Source organism: Hordeum vulgare, chromosome 3H, assembly GCF_904849725.1.
Source record: "Hordeum vulgare subsp. vulgare chromosome 3H, MorexV3_pseudomolecules_assembly, whole genome shotgun sequence".
Classification (NCBI taxonomy): domain Eukaryota; kingdom Viridiplantae; phylum Streptophyta; class Magnoliopsida; order Poales; family Poaceae; genus Hordeum; species Hordeum vulgare.
In genome coordinates, this window is record NC_058520.1 from 596,946,740 (window position 1) to 596,965,557 (window position 18,818).

The 18,818-nt window shown below is 40.3% G+C and overlaps 1 protein-coding gene across 1 annotated transcript; it reads left to right on the forward strand.

Annotated features, from left to right (window-relative positions):
- Positions 1–8,884: 8,884 nt before the first annotated feature.
- Positions 8,885–10,007, forward strand: LOC123445493 (glutathione transferase GST 23-like). Its single transcript, XM_045122485.1, has 2 exons — positions 8,885–9,398; positions 9,483–10,007. The coding sequence occupies exons 1-2, from the start codon at positions 9,081–9,083 to the stop codon at positions 9,861–9,863; spliced, it is 699 nt and encodes a 232-aa protein (XP_044978420.1). The 5' UTR covers positions 8,885–9,080; the 3' UTR covers positions 9,864–10,007.
- The last annotated feature ends 8,811 nt before the right edge of the window (positions 10,008–18,818 follow it).

Below are 18,818 nucleotides of genomic sequence, written 5' to 3' on the forward strand. Positions count from 1 at the left end.
CATCTGTATGTAGTCCACTAGTGAAATCTCTACAAAGACTTATATTTAGAAACGGAGGGAGTAGAAGGTTTCCTGAACCATTTCTTTCATTTTCATTTTTTATTCTTATTTGTTTATGTTTAAAAAATGTTTTATATTTAAAAAAAATGTTGAATATTCGAAAAATGTTCTTGATTTTAAGAAAATGTTCTGTATTTTCCAAAAATTGTTCTCGGTTTCAAATTTGTACTTCACACTCAAATTTGTTCTCAGTTTCAAAATTTATTCTCAAGATTAAAAAAAAATCATGCTTTAAAAAATTGTTCGCGCTTACAAATTTGTTCAGGATTTTTCAAAATTATTATAGGTTTCAAAATTCAAAAAATGTGCATGCTTTGAAATTTTGTTCACGCTTTCAAATTTGTACGATTTTTTTTCAAAATTGTTCTCCTTTTTAAAATTTTCTTCTCAAGAATAGAAAAATGTTCGTGCTTTAAAACATTGTTCGCGCTTCGAAATTTGTTCACGTATTTTAAAAATTGTTCTCAAAATTCAAAAAAGTTAGGGCTTTACAAATTTGTTCGCGTTTTCAAATTTGTCCGGGGTTTTTCAAAATTTTGTTCTCAAGATTCAGAAAACGTTCGTGCTTTAAAAAATTGCTCGCGCTTCCAAATTTGTCCCCTTTTTTAAGAAAAACTATTCTCAGTTTGAAAATTTGTTCTCAAAATTCAAAATATGTTCGCACTTTAAAATTTTGTTTGCGCTTGCAAATATGTTCCTGGTTTTCAAAATTGTTCTCCTTTTCAAAAAAAAAATCTCAAGATTCAAAAAATGTTCGCGCTTCCAAATTTATTCACTTTTTAAAAAATATATTCCCGGTTTCAAAATTTGTTTTCAAAATTTAAAAATGTTCATGCTTTAATTTTTTTCGCGCTTTCAAATTTTTCGGGATTTTTCAAATTGTTCTTCGTTTCAAAAAAAAATCTGAAGATTCAGAAAATTCTCAAAATTTGCGCTTGATGCGACATTTTCTACTGATGTTACTGATGTATTTGACAACTAGTTTAGTCAGTTTTCTTACACACTCTAATCGTATTTGCAGGACAACAAAGAAGACACAGCATCATGTCTATTCGAGTCTTGCCAGATGGAATAAAAAAATGGGTCCTGCTGCAAGTCTAGACATATATATGAGCTTACTTGGATGCATTTTTTTCCTAATGCATTTGTGATGATAAGCTATAGTATTTCGTCTTCCAAACCTTATAAACTACAAGCTTTGAACCGTTGTTTTGCTCGCATTGTCTACTTTATGGAGATGGACATGCCGGTGGAATTGAATTTATGGAGCTGCAGCTGGTATGAAAGATGACGTGTTGTAACTTGTTTCATGTTGGCATGAATATTAAATATTTGCAAACATGATGTTTGTATATTATGAAGTACATCTTTTATGCCAAAATATGTCCGGGTTTATAAATTCTTGCCAAAATGGCAGCCAAACATGATATGGTTGTAATTTCAATCTAAAAATCCTTGTGGCAGCCAAACATGATCTTTGCAACTGGATTTCCATTCAAAACAAATGAAATCTGCATTAAGATTTCATTTCATTTCATTTCTACCAAATGAAATGAAATGAGGTGTGCCAAACAAGCTGTTAGGGAAAAATAAACTCCCATCATTTCATACCCTGACTATGACTACACGCTGCTAACGTTGGTTGCGTGAAAAGAGCAAGTAATCATGGAGATCGATGTACTATCGAGCTAGTAACAAACTCATCACAGTAATTAACTTGATTAATTGCATATATCTATGGGTACTAAGATAACTAGATGTGAGATGATTGGGTTGAGCTAGCTAGCTACTGCCTCTCTATATATATCTTTGGCAGCGATAGATTTGTGCTTGGTAATATATTAGCATAAAAACATTAGCGCACAACATCTGCAAGTCTGGTCAGGATAACAAGAAATTAACTGTTGTATGCCGTGCTTGGTACTTCCTTCATTCCCTTAGGCTGGTCGTAATGAGGAGTATTATATATTAGTATTATGCACACAATACTAGTGTATGATACTACCTTCCTACTGCATAGTATCATATAGTACTTATTTATTGTCATGTATGACACATTGTATCATATCATTTACTATGATGCAGTATCACACATGAAATGATACCCAACCTTATCTTTTTTTATTTAATTCTTTGTCACTTCATAGTTGGCATGCATGATACTCCCTCCGTCTCGGTTATAAGTCATCTTATGAAACCAAACAATCTCAAAATACTTAGGCACGGTACATTAACTTTCACCTTGTTTCTTGATTTTTGACATGAATAAAGGAATCAACCAATAAGAGGCATGGGGCGTATATGTTTTAATGACTTGAGACTAACTAGCACGACATGCAGTGGTCAATTTATTGCATATAATGATACTAGTTACTAGCAAATTAGCATTAATTTCTTTTGTTTTTCTCTCGGTCTTGGTCGCGGTGCACAACCTAGGATGACCTATACACCTAGGCAGAGGGAGCACTAGCTATGATACTCCCATTAATACAAGGTCATTAATTATAAAAATACATTTTCTATCAATATAAGGCCACTAACAGTAATTGAGACAAAAATTAATATTGTTTCCTCGGAGTAGTAACTTATTTAATACATATATGCATGTAGTCATAATGATGCTTAGCTTTTTCACTTCTCATTCCTTCCTTGCATGCATGTGATGCGTTAATGATTCCGGTTCACAAAAAGAAAAATTGGATTGCGAAACATTCATTAATTTGTATCTTGTACTATCTGTAATCTGAGTTTGTGGCCTTGTATAAGGGTATGGAGTAACTCGGTTAATTCTAAAAGGAGAAGAAGAAAAGCCTTGAAACAAACATCGCACATTTTTCCATACTCTTTGCATATCTCAAAATAAGGAAGAAGAAGAAAAACAGCCACAAACAAATCACAGCAGCTAGCAGCTCTGTACTAGCACAAACATCAAATTCAGATGAAACACATCATATAGAAGTGATTTTCCAATTACAAATGTACTAGCATAGATTCCACGCCATGCATACATTAACAAATGCTAGAGGAGTGCATACATATACGTCGTCCATCTAACATCACTGATATGTTACTAAATGCTGATTCCGATCCATCACAACAGCACACAAATTAACATCTCACATAATAATAGATAATAGATAGATAGATAGAGTACTGATCGCCAGACTAGGTAGTGCACATGTTCGCTAAGCATGGATCATGGGTGGGTGAGCGGGCGAGGACAAGTGCGCGGACGCCGAGAAGGAAAAAAAGACTCCCAGCGCAGGGGCGTACCCAGATACAGCTATCAGGGATCACTGGACACCGGGTAAAAAATTATTTCTTTAGTATACTTCATGTATGTGTAGTGTGTGACACCCCAAATTAAATCAAATGATGTCTATTATTTATGTGAGGACACCGGTTCAATTTTTTTCTAAGTCCGCCCCTGTCCCAGCGGAATGACCAGCAGGACAGAGCCGGCGATGAGATCGGCCGCGTGGACGTTCAGGTGCCCGGGGCAGTTTCCGACGGCGACAGCGGCCGCGGTGGAGAAGGCGACGACGAGGTGGAACAATGTTCGGACGCTGACGACGTGCGCGAACACGGTGGAGGTCCAGGAGAGACTCACCCTCCAGGCGTCCGGCCATATCAGTAACTTTTGGTTTTATTTTTACAAGAGCAAACACGGTTTCTTTTTTATTTAAAGAGAGAAAACAGACACAATAATAACTTGGTAAAAGTAGAACAGCAAAGACTATTCCCTTACCTCAAAAAAAGAAATGGGACCAGTCCCTTCTCTCACACCCTCTTTCAATTTTGTTCCATCCATCTGTCAATTCATTGCCACGAACGGAAAGTTTTTGTCATCATATGGGATAAGGCAAATGGATTGTGCATCCCACTAGTCACATGATTTGTATCCGTCGGACTATTGTTTTCCAGCAAAAGAGGGCTCTCGTAATTTCACTGAGAAATAGGAAATCTACAAAAAATAAAGATACTCCTGTAGTATCTTCTGTCTGTAATAGTACTCCCTCCGTACCTAAATATAAGTCTTTTAAGATATTTCACTAGGTGTCTACATACGAAGCAAAATGAATGAATCTATACTTTAAAGTATGTCTATATACATCCGTATGTAGTTCATTAGTGAAAACTCAAGAAAGACTTATATTTAGGAACAGAGGGAGTACTATACTAAAAAGAAAACATAATATGGGGTTCTTTTCAAATACCTTGGACGACTTTAACATCATGCTCGTGGCTGCGCTAGCGATTGAACTAAAGAAGATGGACTGGTGAAGAGACATGTAGCTCATGTACTCACACACCAGACGCTTCTGCTATACGATCCCTTGGTGCATTTCCGGCATAGCTTCACATGGTTTCTGTGGTCTACGTTGCCAAACTCCATTAGGAATTCATGTTACTCCTCCATGCAAGGTCGATCGTCCACTTATTGGGCACTATGATTACGGTGTGTTTATAGGTTGAGTGCATCTAAACTATACACTGCTAATGTGTATCACTACATATATAATGCAATCATAATCATCTGGATCGTGCTGTTGTTAGCTTGGGGAGCGAGCCTTTGAAGGTGCAAGTATGTTACTTTGATTATATTTTATCCTTCATTTATGATCATAGTATATAAAGTTTTCTTGGTAATTAGAATGAAACTTCTGTTTTGAACTTCTGATTCGGCGATTTTTTTCCAAAAGTACTACCGATTTTGTACCAAAATATAAAAAAACATATGTCGAAATTTAAAATAACCATAACTAGCACCCGTCGGCCTCTAGTGGGCCGAAGTGGGGCCTGTCGGCCGGCGGGAGGCCGAAGATGGCCGGTCGGCCCACCGGTGGCCGAAGAGCCTGCCGTCGGACCACGGTTGGCCGAAGAGGACCCGTCGGCCTCCAGGAGGGCGAAGAGCCCCTGGATAAGGCCGACCGCCCGGGACCTTCTTCCTCCTCCAGCTCATCCTCTTCCTCTCGTTTGCAAAACCGATCCCCCCCCACCGATCTCCTCCGTCATTCACCCATTTTCCTATTCAATCCGCTGAAAAGATAGATCATACCCATCTCCACCGGCCTACGGTCTCATTTTGTGCCATGGGGTAGTTTTTTGTTCGTTTGGAGGAGCCATGGTGGGGTGGTGGAGGTGTGGATGCCGAGGAGGTGGTGTGGTGGAGAGGAAGAAGAAGGGGACACACGCGTCGAAGGAATACCATTTTTTTTTAGTTTAGGTTAGTTCTTTTATTGTACATAAAATTAGTTTATGTAATATAGTCATTTTAGTGTACGTGTTCGTAGTGTAAGTTTATTTAGTTTACTTAGTGTAGTCATTTTTAGTGTATGTTTATTTAGTGTACGTAGGTTTATTTTAGTGTAGGTTTATTTAGTGTAGGCTTATTTTAGTGTAGGTTCTTTTTAGTGTAATTTTATTTAGTGTACGTAGGTTTATTTTAGTGTAGGTTTATTTTAGTATAAATTTGTTCGTTGCGAATAATGAGAAGCTATCAATGTCTGACAGATGAAAATGTTGTAATTGCAGAAAATTGGTTCTCACATGTTAAGTTTTCCCTTAACCTGAACATACAATTGGTTAACTCCTTGTTCATAGGGTGAATTGACATCTGAGGCATTAGAGGATGTTTTCGCTTTAGTGCAACGCTTTGAGAAAGGAGAAAATATCCCACCGCGAGAGCAAGTCACATGGTTGAAGGGTCTTCAAGGGAAGCTACGCGGGATTTACGCAGTTGTTACATGTAGACGATCTTCGGATATTGCTAACACTCGTGCATCACATCGTCCGCCACGCCCCTCTCTGCAGCGTTCAGCATCTCGAACCTCTATGCACCGTTCACATCCAGGGATCTCTTCCTGCCAGCAGATCCCTCCTTCACAACCAGGGAGCTCCTTCTAGCAGCAGACTTCACAACCAGGGAGCTCCTCTTGGCAGCACACACCTTCTTCACAACCAGGGAGCTCCTCCTGGCAGCTCACAAAGACGGCAAGGGCCAACTACTCTTGCGGCAAGGGCCACCAAACATGGGTTTCCTCCTTGATTGTCACGACAACCATCAGATTTTACTGTTCCAGGGAGGGGAACAAAATCAACACTCCTATACACGGTAATTTTCTGAAGGATGAATAAACATATTTTTTGTTTGAGAGAGACACAACAACTTGGTAACAGTAAAAAAAGAACTTATCTCCAAAAAAGAAAAGAAAAAAGGGGTGGTTTATTCACCTATGCTCTTTAATTTGTTTCCATCCATCTAGTTCGGCATGGGCATTTGGGTACCCTAACCCGCTACCCGAATCCGAACCGAATTGAATTACCCAAATTGTCGAGTAATTCGGGTATCGGGTTAGGGTTCGGTTCTCATATCCTAGCTATTCGGTTTTCGGGTTAGGGTTCGGGTTGTAGTCTGGAAAATCCGAAATAACCATATTACCCGAATTATTCATACTAGCCAAATTATTCATGTTATTATTACACTGACATGTTACCCATACTAACTAAAATAGCCAGACTATCTAAAATACCCACACTATCCAATTTATGCATACCAAATTTTGATGTGTGCTCCGAATATTTTGGGTTTTTTGGGTACCTGAATTACCCAAACCGAAATATTGGGTAATTAGGGTTCAGGTACTTTTTTGGCATAAAAAATTCCGGTTCCTATTTTTGAGTATTCGAATTATCCATAACCCGAACTAACCGAACCGAAATAACCAAAATACCCGAACACCGAGGCTGACATCTAGTCATCTGATTCATGTATGCTTTCCTTCTCCAATCTATGCATGACATGAACGGAAAGCTTACAGCCTAGAGTGCCTCGTTTTTCTTGCTAACATTTCCATGGAATGCGAAGTTCACGCATACATGCACAAGCCTGAAGGAGCAGAAGAAGAAGAAGAATTCGAAGCTGTTGAAATACCAACTAATATTACTGTGCATTCTGGTTTAGTCTACTACAGTCTTCAATTTCCGTTTCATGAATGAATAATCAGGTCTAAGTGGTGGCTTCGGATGGTTTGATGTATGTTCTTGTTAGACCTATGTTGAATAATTAATAAAGATGGTTGTATGCATCGATTGATGCAGAGGACGGGGGTTTGAGCCTCCTTTTCCAAAAAAAAAAAAAGGAATCGGGTTTGTCCATCCAAAGAAAGAACAATAGTTGATTATTATTTTAACGAAAAATGCAATGATATTGAATAATATGTTCATGAATAAAATAAAAAACATAGAGTAGTTTATTTATATACGGTGTTTGAACATAATATTTCAAGACTTGTGGGTGCATTCCACGAATTTGTTGGCCTACCGTGCCTTGAACTCAGCCTGGGCATTTGGGTACCCTAACCTACTACCCGAACCCGAACCGAACCGAATTACCCGAATTGTCGAGTAATTCGGGTATCAGGTTAGGGTTCGATTCTTATTTCCTGGCTATTCGGTTTTCGGGTTGCAGTTTGGAAAACCTGAAATAACCATATTACCCGAATTATTCATACTAGCCAAATTATTCATGCTATTATTACACTGACATGATACCCATACTAACTAAAATAGCCAAACTATCCAAAATACCAACACTACCCAATTTATTTATACCAAATTTTGATGTGTGCTCCGAATATTTTGGATTTTTTGGGTAACCGAATTACCTGAACCGAAATTTTGGGATTCGGGTACATTTTTGGCATAAAAAATTTTGGTTTCTATTTTTTAGTACCCGAATTATCCATAACCCGAGCTACCCGAATCGAAATAACCAAAATGCTCTGCTCTAATGAGACATCCTATTTGACTCATCCTATCAGTTTTGTTGTCGCTGCGTAGAAAGGTGCGCGTACATGGGCCAGCCCATGACTCGCCACGTCCGTCACTTGCTCACACCCGTCGTCTATAGATCCGCTTTTTTCTACTTATTCTCTTGAAATCCTTTAGTGTAGCAAGGAAAACTTGGATTTTTTTAGTCTTTAAATTTTGGTGACCAAAAATGTTAGGGGGTTTGAGAAAAAACACGAATTAACAAAATGTAAATTAAAAAACACAAAATCTAAAAAAATCGCTTCTAAAAAAGTTGACGGAATTGAAAAGAGTTCACGAGTTTCAAAAAAGGTCACGAATTGGAGGGAAAAAATAACAAAAATGTTTAGCTTTAGTATCATCGGTTACCTAAAAAAAGGTCATCATCGTAGTACTCCTTTCGTTTTAAAATAAATGTCTCTGCTTTAGGAGTATTTAACAAAAAACTACCATGATTCATCGAACCGTGCCTACAAGCTACCATTCTATGATTTTGTCTCAAAAACTATCACTTTTTCACTAATCATTGTCTAAAAACTACCAAGTTTGTAAAGCGTATGATTTGGCTCGTTTAAATTCGATTATGATAGTGTTAGCCCACATGTGAGGACGGAAAAAGTCAACACCGTTAAATTTGCCGTCACCGGAGAAAGAGATCAAGACGGCGGCGGCCTTCATCGGAGGCAGAAAAGATGAAGTACGGCGGCGGCGCGGTCGCATCTGGAGGAGACGGCGCGACCTGCAGTCGGTTCTCTGGCGCGAGTAGGGCGGCGGGGAGGTCCGAGGAAGGCGGATCCCGGGCAGTGCCTGCCGGATCTAGGAACGACGAGGGTGGACGGCGACGGGGAGGCCTGCCAACGGCGAGGCGCGGGGCGGCGGCCGCTCGAGGCGAGACCATGGCGACGGGCGGCGCGGGGTGGTATCAAATTTGTACTATTAACTTAGTAATAAACCTACGACAATTATTTTGGAATCGAGGGGGTAGTATAGTCTACCGTGCCGTCGGTAGTAGGTGTAATTGTTTAGCTTTCAGCCGTGGAAGAACATGATTAAACTAACTTATCACTAATCTTCGATGCGAAGCTGCCGTGAAGTTTCTCGCAAACAGACTGTACGACGACGAAATATATAACTGAGGACCGAGGCGGCCGGAGCAGATACACATACACCCCGGCGAAAAATCAGTCGGGCGGAGCAACGCCGCCGCGATGTCGTCGGAGCCGGTGAGGCTCATCGGCGCCTTCGGCAGCCCGGTCGTGCACCGCGCGGAGCTGGCCCTGCGCCTCAAGGGCGTCCCCTACGAGCTCATCGAGGAGGACCTCAACAACAAGAGCGAGCTGCTGCTCACGCACAACCCCGTCCACAAGACCGTCCCCGTGCTCCTCCACGGCCACCGCTCCATCCCGGACTCGCTCGTCATCGTCGAGTACATCGACGAGGCCTTCCCCGGCGGCCCGCCGCTCCTTCCCGTAGACCCCCTCGCCCGCGCCAACGCCCGCTTCTGGGCAAGATTCCTAGAAGAGAAGGTACAATATAACAACCGCAGTAATTCAGCATCCAACTTTCAGATTTCAGTTTTCACTCGACGATTCTGCTACATGCGTGCGCAGTTCAAGAAGCCTCTGTGGATCGCGCTGTGGACGGACGGCGAGGCGCAGGCGGCGTCGGCGAAGGAGACGAAGGCGAACCTGACGCTGCTGGAGGCGCAGCTGCCGGAGGGGAAGAGGTTCTTCGGCGGCGACGCCATCGGCTTCCTCGACATCGCCGTCGGCGGGGCGCTCGCGCACTGGATGGGGGTGGTCGAGGAGATGGCCGGCGTGCGGCTGCTCACCGAGGAGGACCACCCGACGCTGTGCCGCTGGGCGAGTGCGTACAGGACCAACGAGACCGTGCGGCAGTGCCTCCCCGACAGGGACCGCGTGCTCGCCGCCTTGGCTGCGAGGAAGGACCTCTACGTCTCCATTGCCAAGGCCATGGCTGCAGAGAAGTAGCTCATTTCACGACGAGGAAGGGGATATCATACAAGCAAGTCAATGCTTCTGGTTCTGGACTTGTATGCATGTGGATACATGCGGATCCGATGGAATAAAAAAGAGCAAGTGATCGCCTGTGAGAGTTATATTATTGCCTACTTATATTCATTGTCTTCGACCGTGTCTCGCCTCTTGGAACCAACTTTGTTCGTTTTGTGACCCATGAAGCTATGGTGGAGCTAACTATGGTTGTTAACCAGCATAATCTTGTCTCATCGGTGTACTTAAGCCAAACGGATATTATTGGGAAAATGCTCGGCTTCAGCCGACTGATTTCTCGAAAGAAAATCCGCCCCATCGGCTGGGTGCCACCCACTAGTGGGGACGGGGCCTTTAGCCCCGGTCCGTAAGGGGCTTTAGTCGGGACTAAAGGCCTAACCTTTTCGTCCCGGCCCCTCTTACAAGCCGGGACTAAAGGTGCTCCACGTGGGCGCCTCGTAGCGTCTCAGGGCAGGCCCTTTAGTCTCGGTTCGTTACACGGACCGTGACTAAAGATTTTCAGATTTTGCTGGTTTTTGGGGTTTTTTTTGAATGAAATTATTTTTGGGTTTTAGGGTTTTAGGGTTTAGGTGTTCGGGAAATTAACGTGATGCCTCGTTTGGTGTTCGGGAATTAGTTTTCATATAATTTAAATAGAAATAATTATGCATATATATATATAAGATTAACTTATCTTACAAGCGATCATATATATACAATTATATGGAGATCTGAATTATCGGGACTAGAGCCCGTCTATTCGATTACATGGATGAACATCAGTAATGGCCCTTAGCTACACTAAATCGTCCTTTGTCTTCTATAGCTTCCGTCCTCAGAAATCCCGCAAGCTCCTCTGCAATAGCAATCGCGCGTTGTTGTGGTAGGACCTTCGTCCTCATGGCCGTGTGCTATATAAGAAGAGGAGATGAATATGAATATCAATCATGATAACAAAGAATGACGGGTAAAAATAGAGGTGTGAATGTTCATTGCTTACGTCGAATCTGTGATCCTTGAACTCAGAGGTAAACGTGTGAATGGTCTCGCAAACATAGTATCCGCATAGATGCCTTCCTCGTGGCTGCTGGTCGCACTTTACGAGAATAGAATATATATAATCAAAATAATAATCTAGCATCATAAATGTATTGAAAATTAATAGAAGTATATCATACTACTACTTACCTGAGCCGCTCTAAAGGTGAGCTTCTCAGGAAATTTACCGGGAGTCACGCACTTGAACCGCTTACAAACCGTGCCCGACAAGGATAATGATTTGCTAGGTTTTTCATTAATTGATATATCAGAAAATCATCGAAAGAGACCGATAAAGCGCAATAATGATTAAAATTACCCTTGGAGCATGTCCTGCAGGCTTTGGAACTGTTTCAAGGGTCTCGATAATGGGTCGAAGGCATCAACTCTTCCCTTATCAATTTGAATGTCCAACAGAATCCAATGAAAGTTGCACATGTATATATATATATATGTGTGTGTGTGTGTGTGTCAGTAACTTATCAATTACACTTTTAAGTGAATGGACACAATAGAGTAAAGACCCTCACCTGAAGTTGTATGGAAACAGTATATGATCACAGAAATTTTGATCTGTTAGAAACCTTAGAAGGATTTCCTCCGTCTCCTTGGGTTTATCAGTTAGCGTCGCCATATGTATTTTATCTGGGTCAATAAACCCAATATTTAGGATGTTCCTATTTTTACAATCCAGAATCTTCATTCTGCATAATAGAGTACAAGTTATATGTAGACAATGAATTGAAATAACAAAACAAGTTATATGTAGACAACGAATTGAAAAACTTACACACAATAGCAACTCATAAGCGATTTGTCGAGGGCGTCGGCATTGTACATCTGAAAGAGTTCATCAAAGTCGATATGGATTTCTTCGGGGCGGCCGTAGTACTCCCGTGGGACACTCAGCACGATCATCGTTCTCCCATTCTTTGATTCACTTAAGTACCATATATGCAAGTAACGCATATTTGTTGGGAGATCATGTTTGCTGACCAAAGGCTCTCCCATGACAAACTGTGGCTTAGGGGCTACCACAGCCTTGGGTATCATGTCGTCTTGGGAAGCCAGCAAATCTTCAACCGAGATACCACATTCATCCGCCAACTCCTTTGCTCTTTCAAAAGCTTGCCCCTGCACCGGAGGGGGAACATTCTCGGTTAACACCTTGAGGGGTGGGATCGACTGTTTGGCCTGTTGTCCAAGCTGAGGAACGTCTGATTTTTTCTTGCTTGTAGTTGAACTTGATTTGCTCCCACTTGCACTTGCACGTGAGCTGCTCTTTTTCACTTCCTTCTGCAATGTGCGTGTATAGTCATCAGGCTTATAGTGTAAGTCATACTGTGATGGAGTGGTTATGAAGTCTTTTGCCCATGCTATGTGCTTCTCGGTGTATTCCGGGCGGGGCTCGTGTTCCTTCCTTTTCACCTCCGCACCATGTTGTTCCTTTGCTATCCTGGCGTTTTCCTCGGGGGTACGATCATAAGGTCTGATAGGAAGATTAGCATGAGGTACCTTTGGGAGGGGCGACAGTTTGCGCTTTGGGGAGCTCCGTCTCTTAGAAATCATCGACGGAGCGTTCTTGCTGGCACGCTTCCGCTTAGTATCATGTGCGGGCGGCGGCGAAGACGGACGGCCCAAGTCCGGCGGCGGTGATCGAGATGGACTCGTGTTGTGCTGGCCGACGTCATGTGGAGGGCTTGGAGGTAATGGAGGTGTAGGTGACCTGCGACGACTCGGAGGCGGTGTTGTCCTTGGGTCGAGCCTGGAAGCTTGATGTAGTTCTTGTCCCATAGGATGACTCCACCCAGTACTTCTCCGAGTGTCCTCTCATCTTCGGGTCCAGCTATGTCGAACTCCATATCATTAAACCCCGTCATGATTTCATCCACCCCGACTTTAGCAAAGCCAGCTGGAATCTCACGGCCATGCCAGCGTGCATCAGGGCCAGAAGGTAAAGCTTGTCCGACGACCACCTTCATGGATATATTCTTGAATTTCTGATGGAGTTCACATGATGTTGACTCCTTGATTCCATCCACGGGGTAGCCGGGACCGCCCTCTATCATTCTTCGTTCATCGTCGGGCGGGGCCTCAGATTCAGCCACGCTGCTTTTCCGCTTAGATGGGGCACCGGTAATATCAAGTGCAGGATCTTCCTGGCGCGGTACTCCTCTAAGCTCATCAATCTGCTTCTGTTGCTCGTTAATCCTGGCAAGCAACTGGTTGAACTTGTCATTCTCCTCATCCTGCTGCCGCTTCTTTGCTCTCTCTCGGCTTCTGTAAGTGTCTTGGTCTCTGGCAAACCCAAGCCACCACGGGTAAGAAGGACCGAAGCCTCACGTTCGTCCTCCATGTTCGTCATTGCCGAGGACCAGTGTGAGCAAATCTTTATCTCTATCTGCAGTGAACTTTCTTTGTCCCTCCTTAATTTCTTTCACTATCCTTTTCCAATTCTCCCTGGGTATCCTAAGATCGTCATTGCAGATGAGGTCCCCTGTTGTTTCGTCGTACGACCCACCATGCGCAAGGAACCAATTTCTTGCTCTCAATTCCCACTCATCACGGAGTGGTTCAGGTACGATGCCTTTATCTATCAGATCTTGCTCTTTCTTAGCCCACTTTGGGATGGCAGTCTCATAGCCCCCTGGCCCCAGCTTGTGGTGATATTTCTTCTTGTCGGCATTTATCTTGTTCTTTTCTGATAATGCCTGGACATCTTCTGACTCCTTGTACTCTTGAAATGCCTTCCATTGATTCGCCTGCTTGGCTAGATACCCCTCGAATACTGGCACTTTCTGTGTCTTCAGATAGTTTTTCCATAGCTTCTTCTTCCAGCTACGGAACAGTTCGGCCATCTTCTTCAGAGTCCACTGCTTGACTTTGGCCCTCAGTTTGTCTGCGGCGTCTTCATTCTCACATTCTGGCAGGTTGAAATGTGACATGAGATCATTCCATCAGTGGAGCTATCACCTTCTCCGTCATTGGACCTATCTCCTGCCCCATCGGCTTCATCTTCGTGTCGCTCGACCTCCATTCCAACGTTCTGGTTTAGATATGACGACGGAGATTCAGGTGGTTCAATGTCGGGGCCGTCTTTGATTACATCTTCGAGAAGTTCTTCCTCTTCGAGGTTCCTGATATGTGGATCCATAGTTTTGCAAAAAACGGATTCTCTTAACCTTTGTACCAAAAAAGAATTATTCTATCAGGAACTCCGTTCCAAAACAACTTAAGTCCCGGGTCGTGGCTCCACCCGGGACTCCTAGATTTCTGCATAGTATTCAAAGTAGGAGTACTTTTCCAATTTGAGCATTCAATAAGCAAAACCAAATCGTAAAATAAAGTAGTATTCAAATTAGCATGCATTCAATTATAAGCTAATACATCATCACTTTTGTCCGTACATCGTCGAATATTATCACTAATACTCCTCGAATACTATCATACATATAGCATCACTAATACATCTAGAACCGTAGCGCCCGACGGGTATCGGCGTGGGCGGTGGACACCCAAAGAGAAGGAACCATCACGGGATCATAGCTCTAGTGAGATCCCCGAAGAACCTGCCAGGTATGCTCGAACCTGCCCTCCAACGCAACCATGTAGCGACGGACGTGCTCATCCTCCTCGCTGACATGGTGACGTACCACCTCCGCGGTGTCCGGAAGCCTCGGCACCCTCGCTGGCCCACGCGACCGCCACCAAACAAGGATCGGGTCAACGACGGGCTGACTCCTCACCAACCTACGACCCCCGGAAGGTAGCACCTTCCAATACCAGCTGGGCGGAGCCCAGTCCCGGACACGGCCCCTCTGATCAAGCAGGTGTCCTCCGTCGGGTCGACGGCGAGGATGCGGGATAGGCATCGTAAAATGAACTAAAAAATAAACTAGTTCTATTAATTTTCTTGCTAAAAATAAACTATTAACACTTAAGCATATACAATAGCAAAATTAAACTATTAACACTTAAGCATATACAATAGAAAAATTAAGCAATAATCTAAGAAACACTATTAACACTTAAGCATATACACTATACAATAGCAAAATTCCTCTTCTTCTTATTTTCATTTTTCTTCTCCTCCTCTTCTTTTCTTCTCTTCTCTTCCTCTTCTTTTCTTCTTTTCTTATACACTATACACTATATACACTATAGCAAAATTCCTCCTCTTCTTATACACTATACACTATATACAATATACACTTAAGCATATACACTATACAATATACACTTTTTCTTCTTTTCTTATACACTATACACTATATACACTATAGCAAAATTCCTCCTCTTCTTATACACTATACACTATATACACTATACTCTTAAGCATATACACTATACACTATACACTAAAGACCCCCTTTAGCCCCGGGTGGAGCCACGCCCCGGGACTAAAGGCCTCTTTTCGGGCAGACCAAGAGGCGGGAAGCAGGGGGTCTTTAGTCCCGGTGCGTGGCTCCAGCCGGGACTAAAGGGTGTCTTTAGTCCCGGGGCGTGGCTCCACCCGGGACTAAAGCCCCTCCTCGGCTGCACGATAAGTTTAGTCCCACCTCACCCAGCGAGGGGGACTAACATTTGTTTATAAGCCCCGTCGCAGCTTGTCCATCGAGCTCCTCTCTAAAGCAGGCTTACAGGCCTAAACTTATTGAAAATTGAAACTATATTCGAAATTGTGGAGAAAATTCAATCTGAATTCAAAGTGAATTCAGGTTGAATTTTGTCCATGATTTCTCATATAGTTTCAATTTTTTTCTATTTTCAAAATTAATTATTTTGACTATCCAAACTATTAACTTATTTTGTTATTTTCAATTAAAAACTATGTTTATTAAAAATTCTTTTTGCATATTTGAGAATTTGACAAAACTATGATAATGAAAAGTGTTTGAAATTGAATAAATAATTCAAAACTATTTTCTATTTTCATAATTAATAATTTTGACTATCCAAACTATTATCTATTTTGTTATTTTCAATTAAAAACTATGTTTATTAAAAATTCTTTTTGCATATTTGAGAATTTGACAAAACTATGATAAAGAAAATTGTTTCAAATTGAATAAATAATGCAAAACTATTTTCTATTTTCATAATTAATAATTTTGACTATCCAAACTATTATCTATTTTGTTATTTTCAATTAAAAACTATATTTATTACAAATTGTTTTTGCATATTTCAGAATTTGACAAAACTATGATAATGAAAATTATTTCAAATTGAATAAATAATGCAAAACTATTTTTTATTTTCATAATTAATATTTTTTACTATCCAAACTGTTATCTATTTTGTTATTTTCAATTAAAAACTATGTTTATTAAAAATTCTTTTTGTATATTTGAGAATTTGACAAAAATATGATAATGAAAATTGTTTCAAATTGAATAAATAATGCAAAACTATTTTTTATTTTCATAATTAATAATTTTGACTATCTAAACTATTATCTTTTTTGTTATTTTCAATTAAAAACTATGTTTATTAAAAATTCTTTTTGCATATTTGAGAATTTGACAAAATTATGATAATGAAAATTGTTTCAAATTGAATAAATAATGCAAAACTATTTTTTATTTTCATAATTAATAATTTTGACTTTCCAAAATATTATCTATTTCGTTATTCTCAATTAAAAACTATGTTCATTACAAATTCTTTTTGCATATTTGAGAATTTGACAATACTATGATAATGAAAATTGTTTCAAATTGAATAAATAATGAAAAACTATTTTTTATTTTCATAATTAATAACTTTGACTATCCAAACTATTATCTATTTTGTTATTTTCAATTAAAAACTATGTTTATTACAAATTCTTTTTGCATATTTGAGAATTTTAAAAAACTATGATAATGAAAATTGTTTCAAATTGAATAAATAATGCAAAACTATTTTTTATTTTCATAATTAATAATTTTGACTATCCAAACTATTATCTCTCGAAGTAGAAGTGTTTCGAACGAGAAATCATCTCTTACAAAGGGATTTCATTTTTTTAAACTTATTTGAACTCCATACTTTTTGTGTGTTCAAAATGCACCATTCTAAGGCACATCACAAAATTTCAACAATTTCTGACTTCATTTGGTATATTTCGTGCATTTACTTTTTTTTGAGCTAGTTGACCCTGAAATTGAAAAGCACTACAAATGAACTCTGAAAATGTTGAAAGTTGGCATGCTATCATCATTTCACCCACATAGCATGTGTTAAAAAGTTGAGAGGGCTACGACAAAAACTGAATGCAGTTCGTGTACAAAACGGACAATCTCTCTCGACGTAGCAGCGTTTCGAACGAGAACTCATCTCTTACAAAGGGATTTCATTTTTTGAACTTATTTGAACTCCATACTTTTTGTGTGTTCAAAATGCACCATTCAAAGGCACATCACAAAATTTCAACAATTTCTGACTTCATTTGGTATATTTCGTGCATTTACTTATTTTTTTTAGCTAGTTGACCCTGAAATTGAAAAGCACTACAAATGAACTCTGAAAATGTTGAAAGTTGGCATGCTATAATCATTTCACCCACATAGCATGTGTTAAAAAGTTGAGAGGGATACGACAAAAACTGGATGCAGTTCGTGTACAAAACAGACAATCTCTCTCGAAGTAGGAGCGTTTCGAACGAGAACTCATCTCTTACAAAGGGATTTCATTTTTTTGAACTTATTTGAACTCCATAATTTTTGTGTGTTCAAAATGCACCATTCAAAGGCACATCACAAAATTTCAACAATTTCTGACTTCATTTGGTATATTTCGTGCATTTACTTATTTTTTTGAGCTAGTTGACCCTGAAATTGAAAAGCACTACAAATGAACTCTGAATATGTTGAAAGTTGGCATGCTATCATCATTTCACCCACATAGCATGTGTTAAAAAGTTGAGAGGGCTACGACAAAAACTGCATGCAGTTCGTGTACAAAACACACAATCTCTCTCGAAGTAGCAGCGTTTCGAACGAGAACTCATCTCTTACAAAGGGATTTCATTTTTTTGAACTTATTTGAACTCCATACTTTTTGTGTGTTCAAAATGCACCATTCTAAGGCACATCACAAAATTTCAACAATTTCTGACTTCATTTGGTATATTTCGTGCATTTACTTATTTTTTTGAGCTAGTTGACCCTGAAATTGAAAAGCACTACAAATGAACTCTGAAAATGTTGAAAGTTGGCATGCTATCATCATTTCACCCACATAGCATGTGTTAAAAAGTTGAGAGGGCTACGACAAAAAATGGATGCAGTTCGTGTACAAAACGAACAATCTCTCTCGAAGTAGCAGCGTTTCGAACGAGAACTCATCTCTTACAAAGGGATTTCATTTTTTTTGAACTTATTTGAACTCCATATTTTTTGTGTGTTCAAAATGCACCATTCAAAGGCACATCACAAAATTTCAACAATTTCTCACTTCATTTGGTATATTTCGTGCATTTACTTGTTTTTTTGAGCTAGTTGACCCTGAAATTGAAAAGCAGTACAAATGAACTGTGAAAATGTTGAAAGTTGGCATGCTATCATCATTTCACCCACATAACATGTGTTAAAAAGTTGAGAGGGCTACGACAAAAACTGGATGCAATTCGTGTACAAAACGGACAATCTCTCTCGAAGTAGCAGCGTTTCGAAGAAGGAGAAACGACCCCCACAACAAAAGTGGTTCCGCGGCACGCCACGTGGTTCCGCTGCACGCCACGTGGGACTAATGGTCTTTCATTTTTAAATGACTGTTTTTATCAAAAACAGATCTGTTACAAAAGGGATTTCATTTTTAGAACTTATTTGAACTAAAGACTTTTTGTATATATATGTGGTCGAAATGCATGATACCATGAAGTTAGAAAGGGCTAAACCATTCAAAAGTAGC

Excerpts from the sequence above, each read along its gene's own strand:
- LOC123445493 (XM_045122485.1), top strand. The coding sequence starts at position 9,081 with ATGTCGTCGGAGCCGGTGAGGCTCATCGGCGCCTTCGGCAGCCCGGTC. Across the intron at positions 9,399-9,482 it reads CAAGATTCCTAGAAGAGAAG|TTCAAGAAGCCTCTGTGGAT; the intron begins GTACAATATAAC and ends ATGCGTGCGCAG.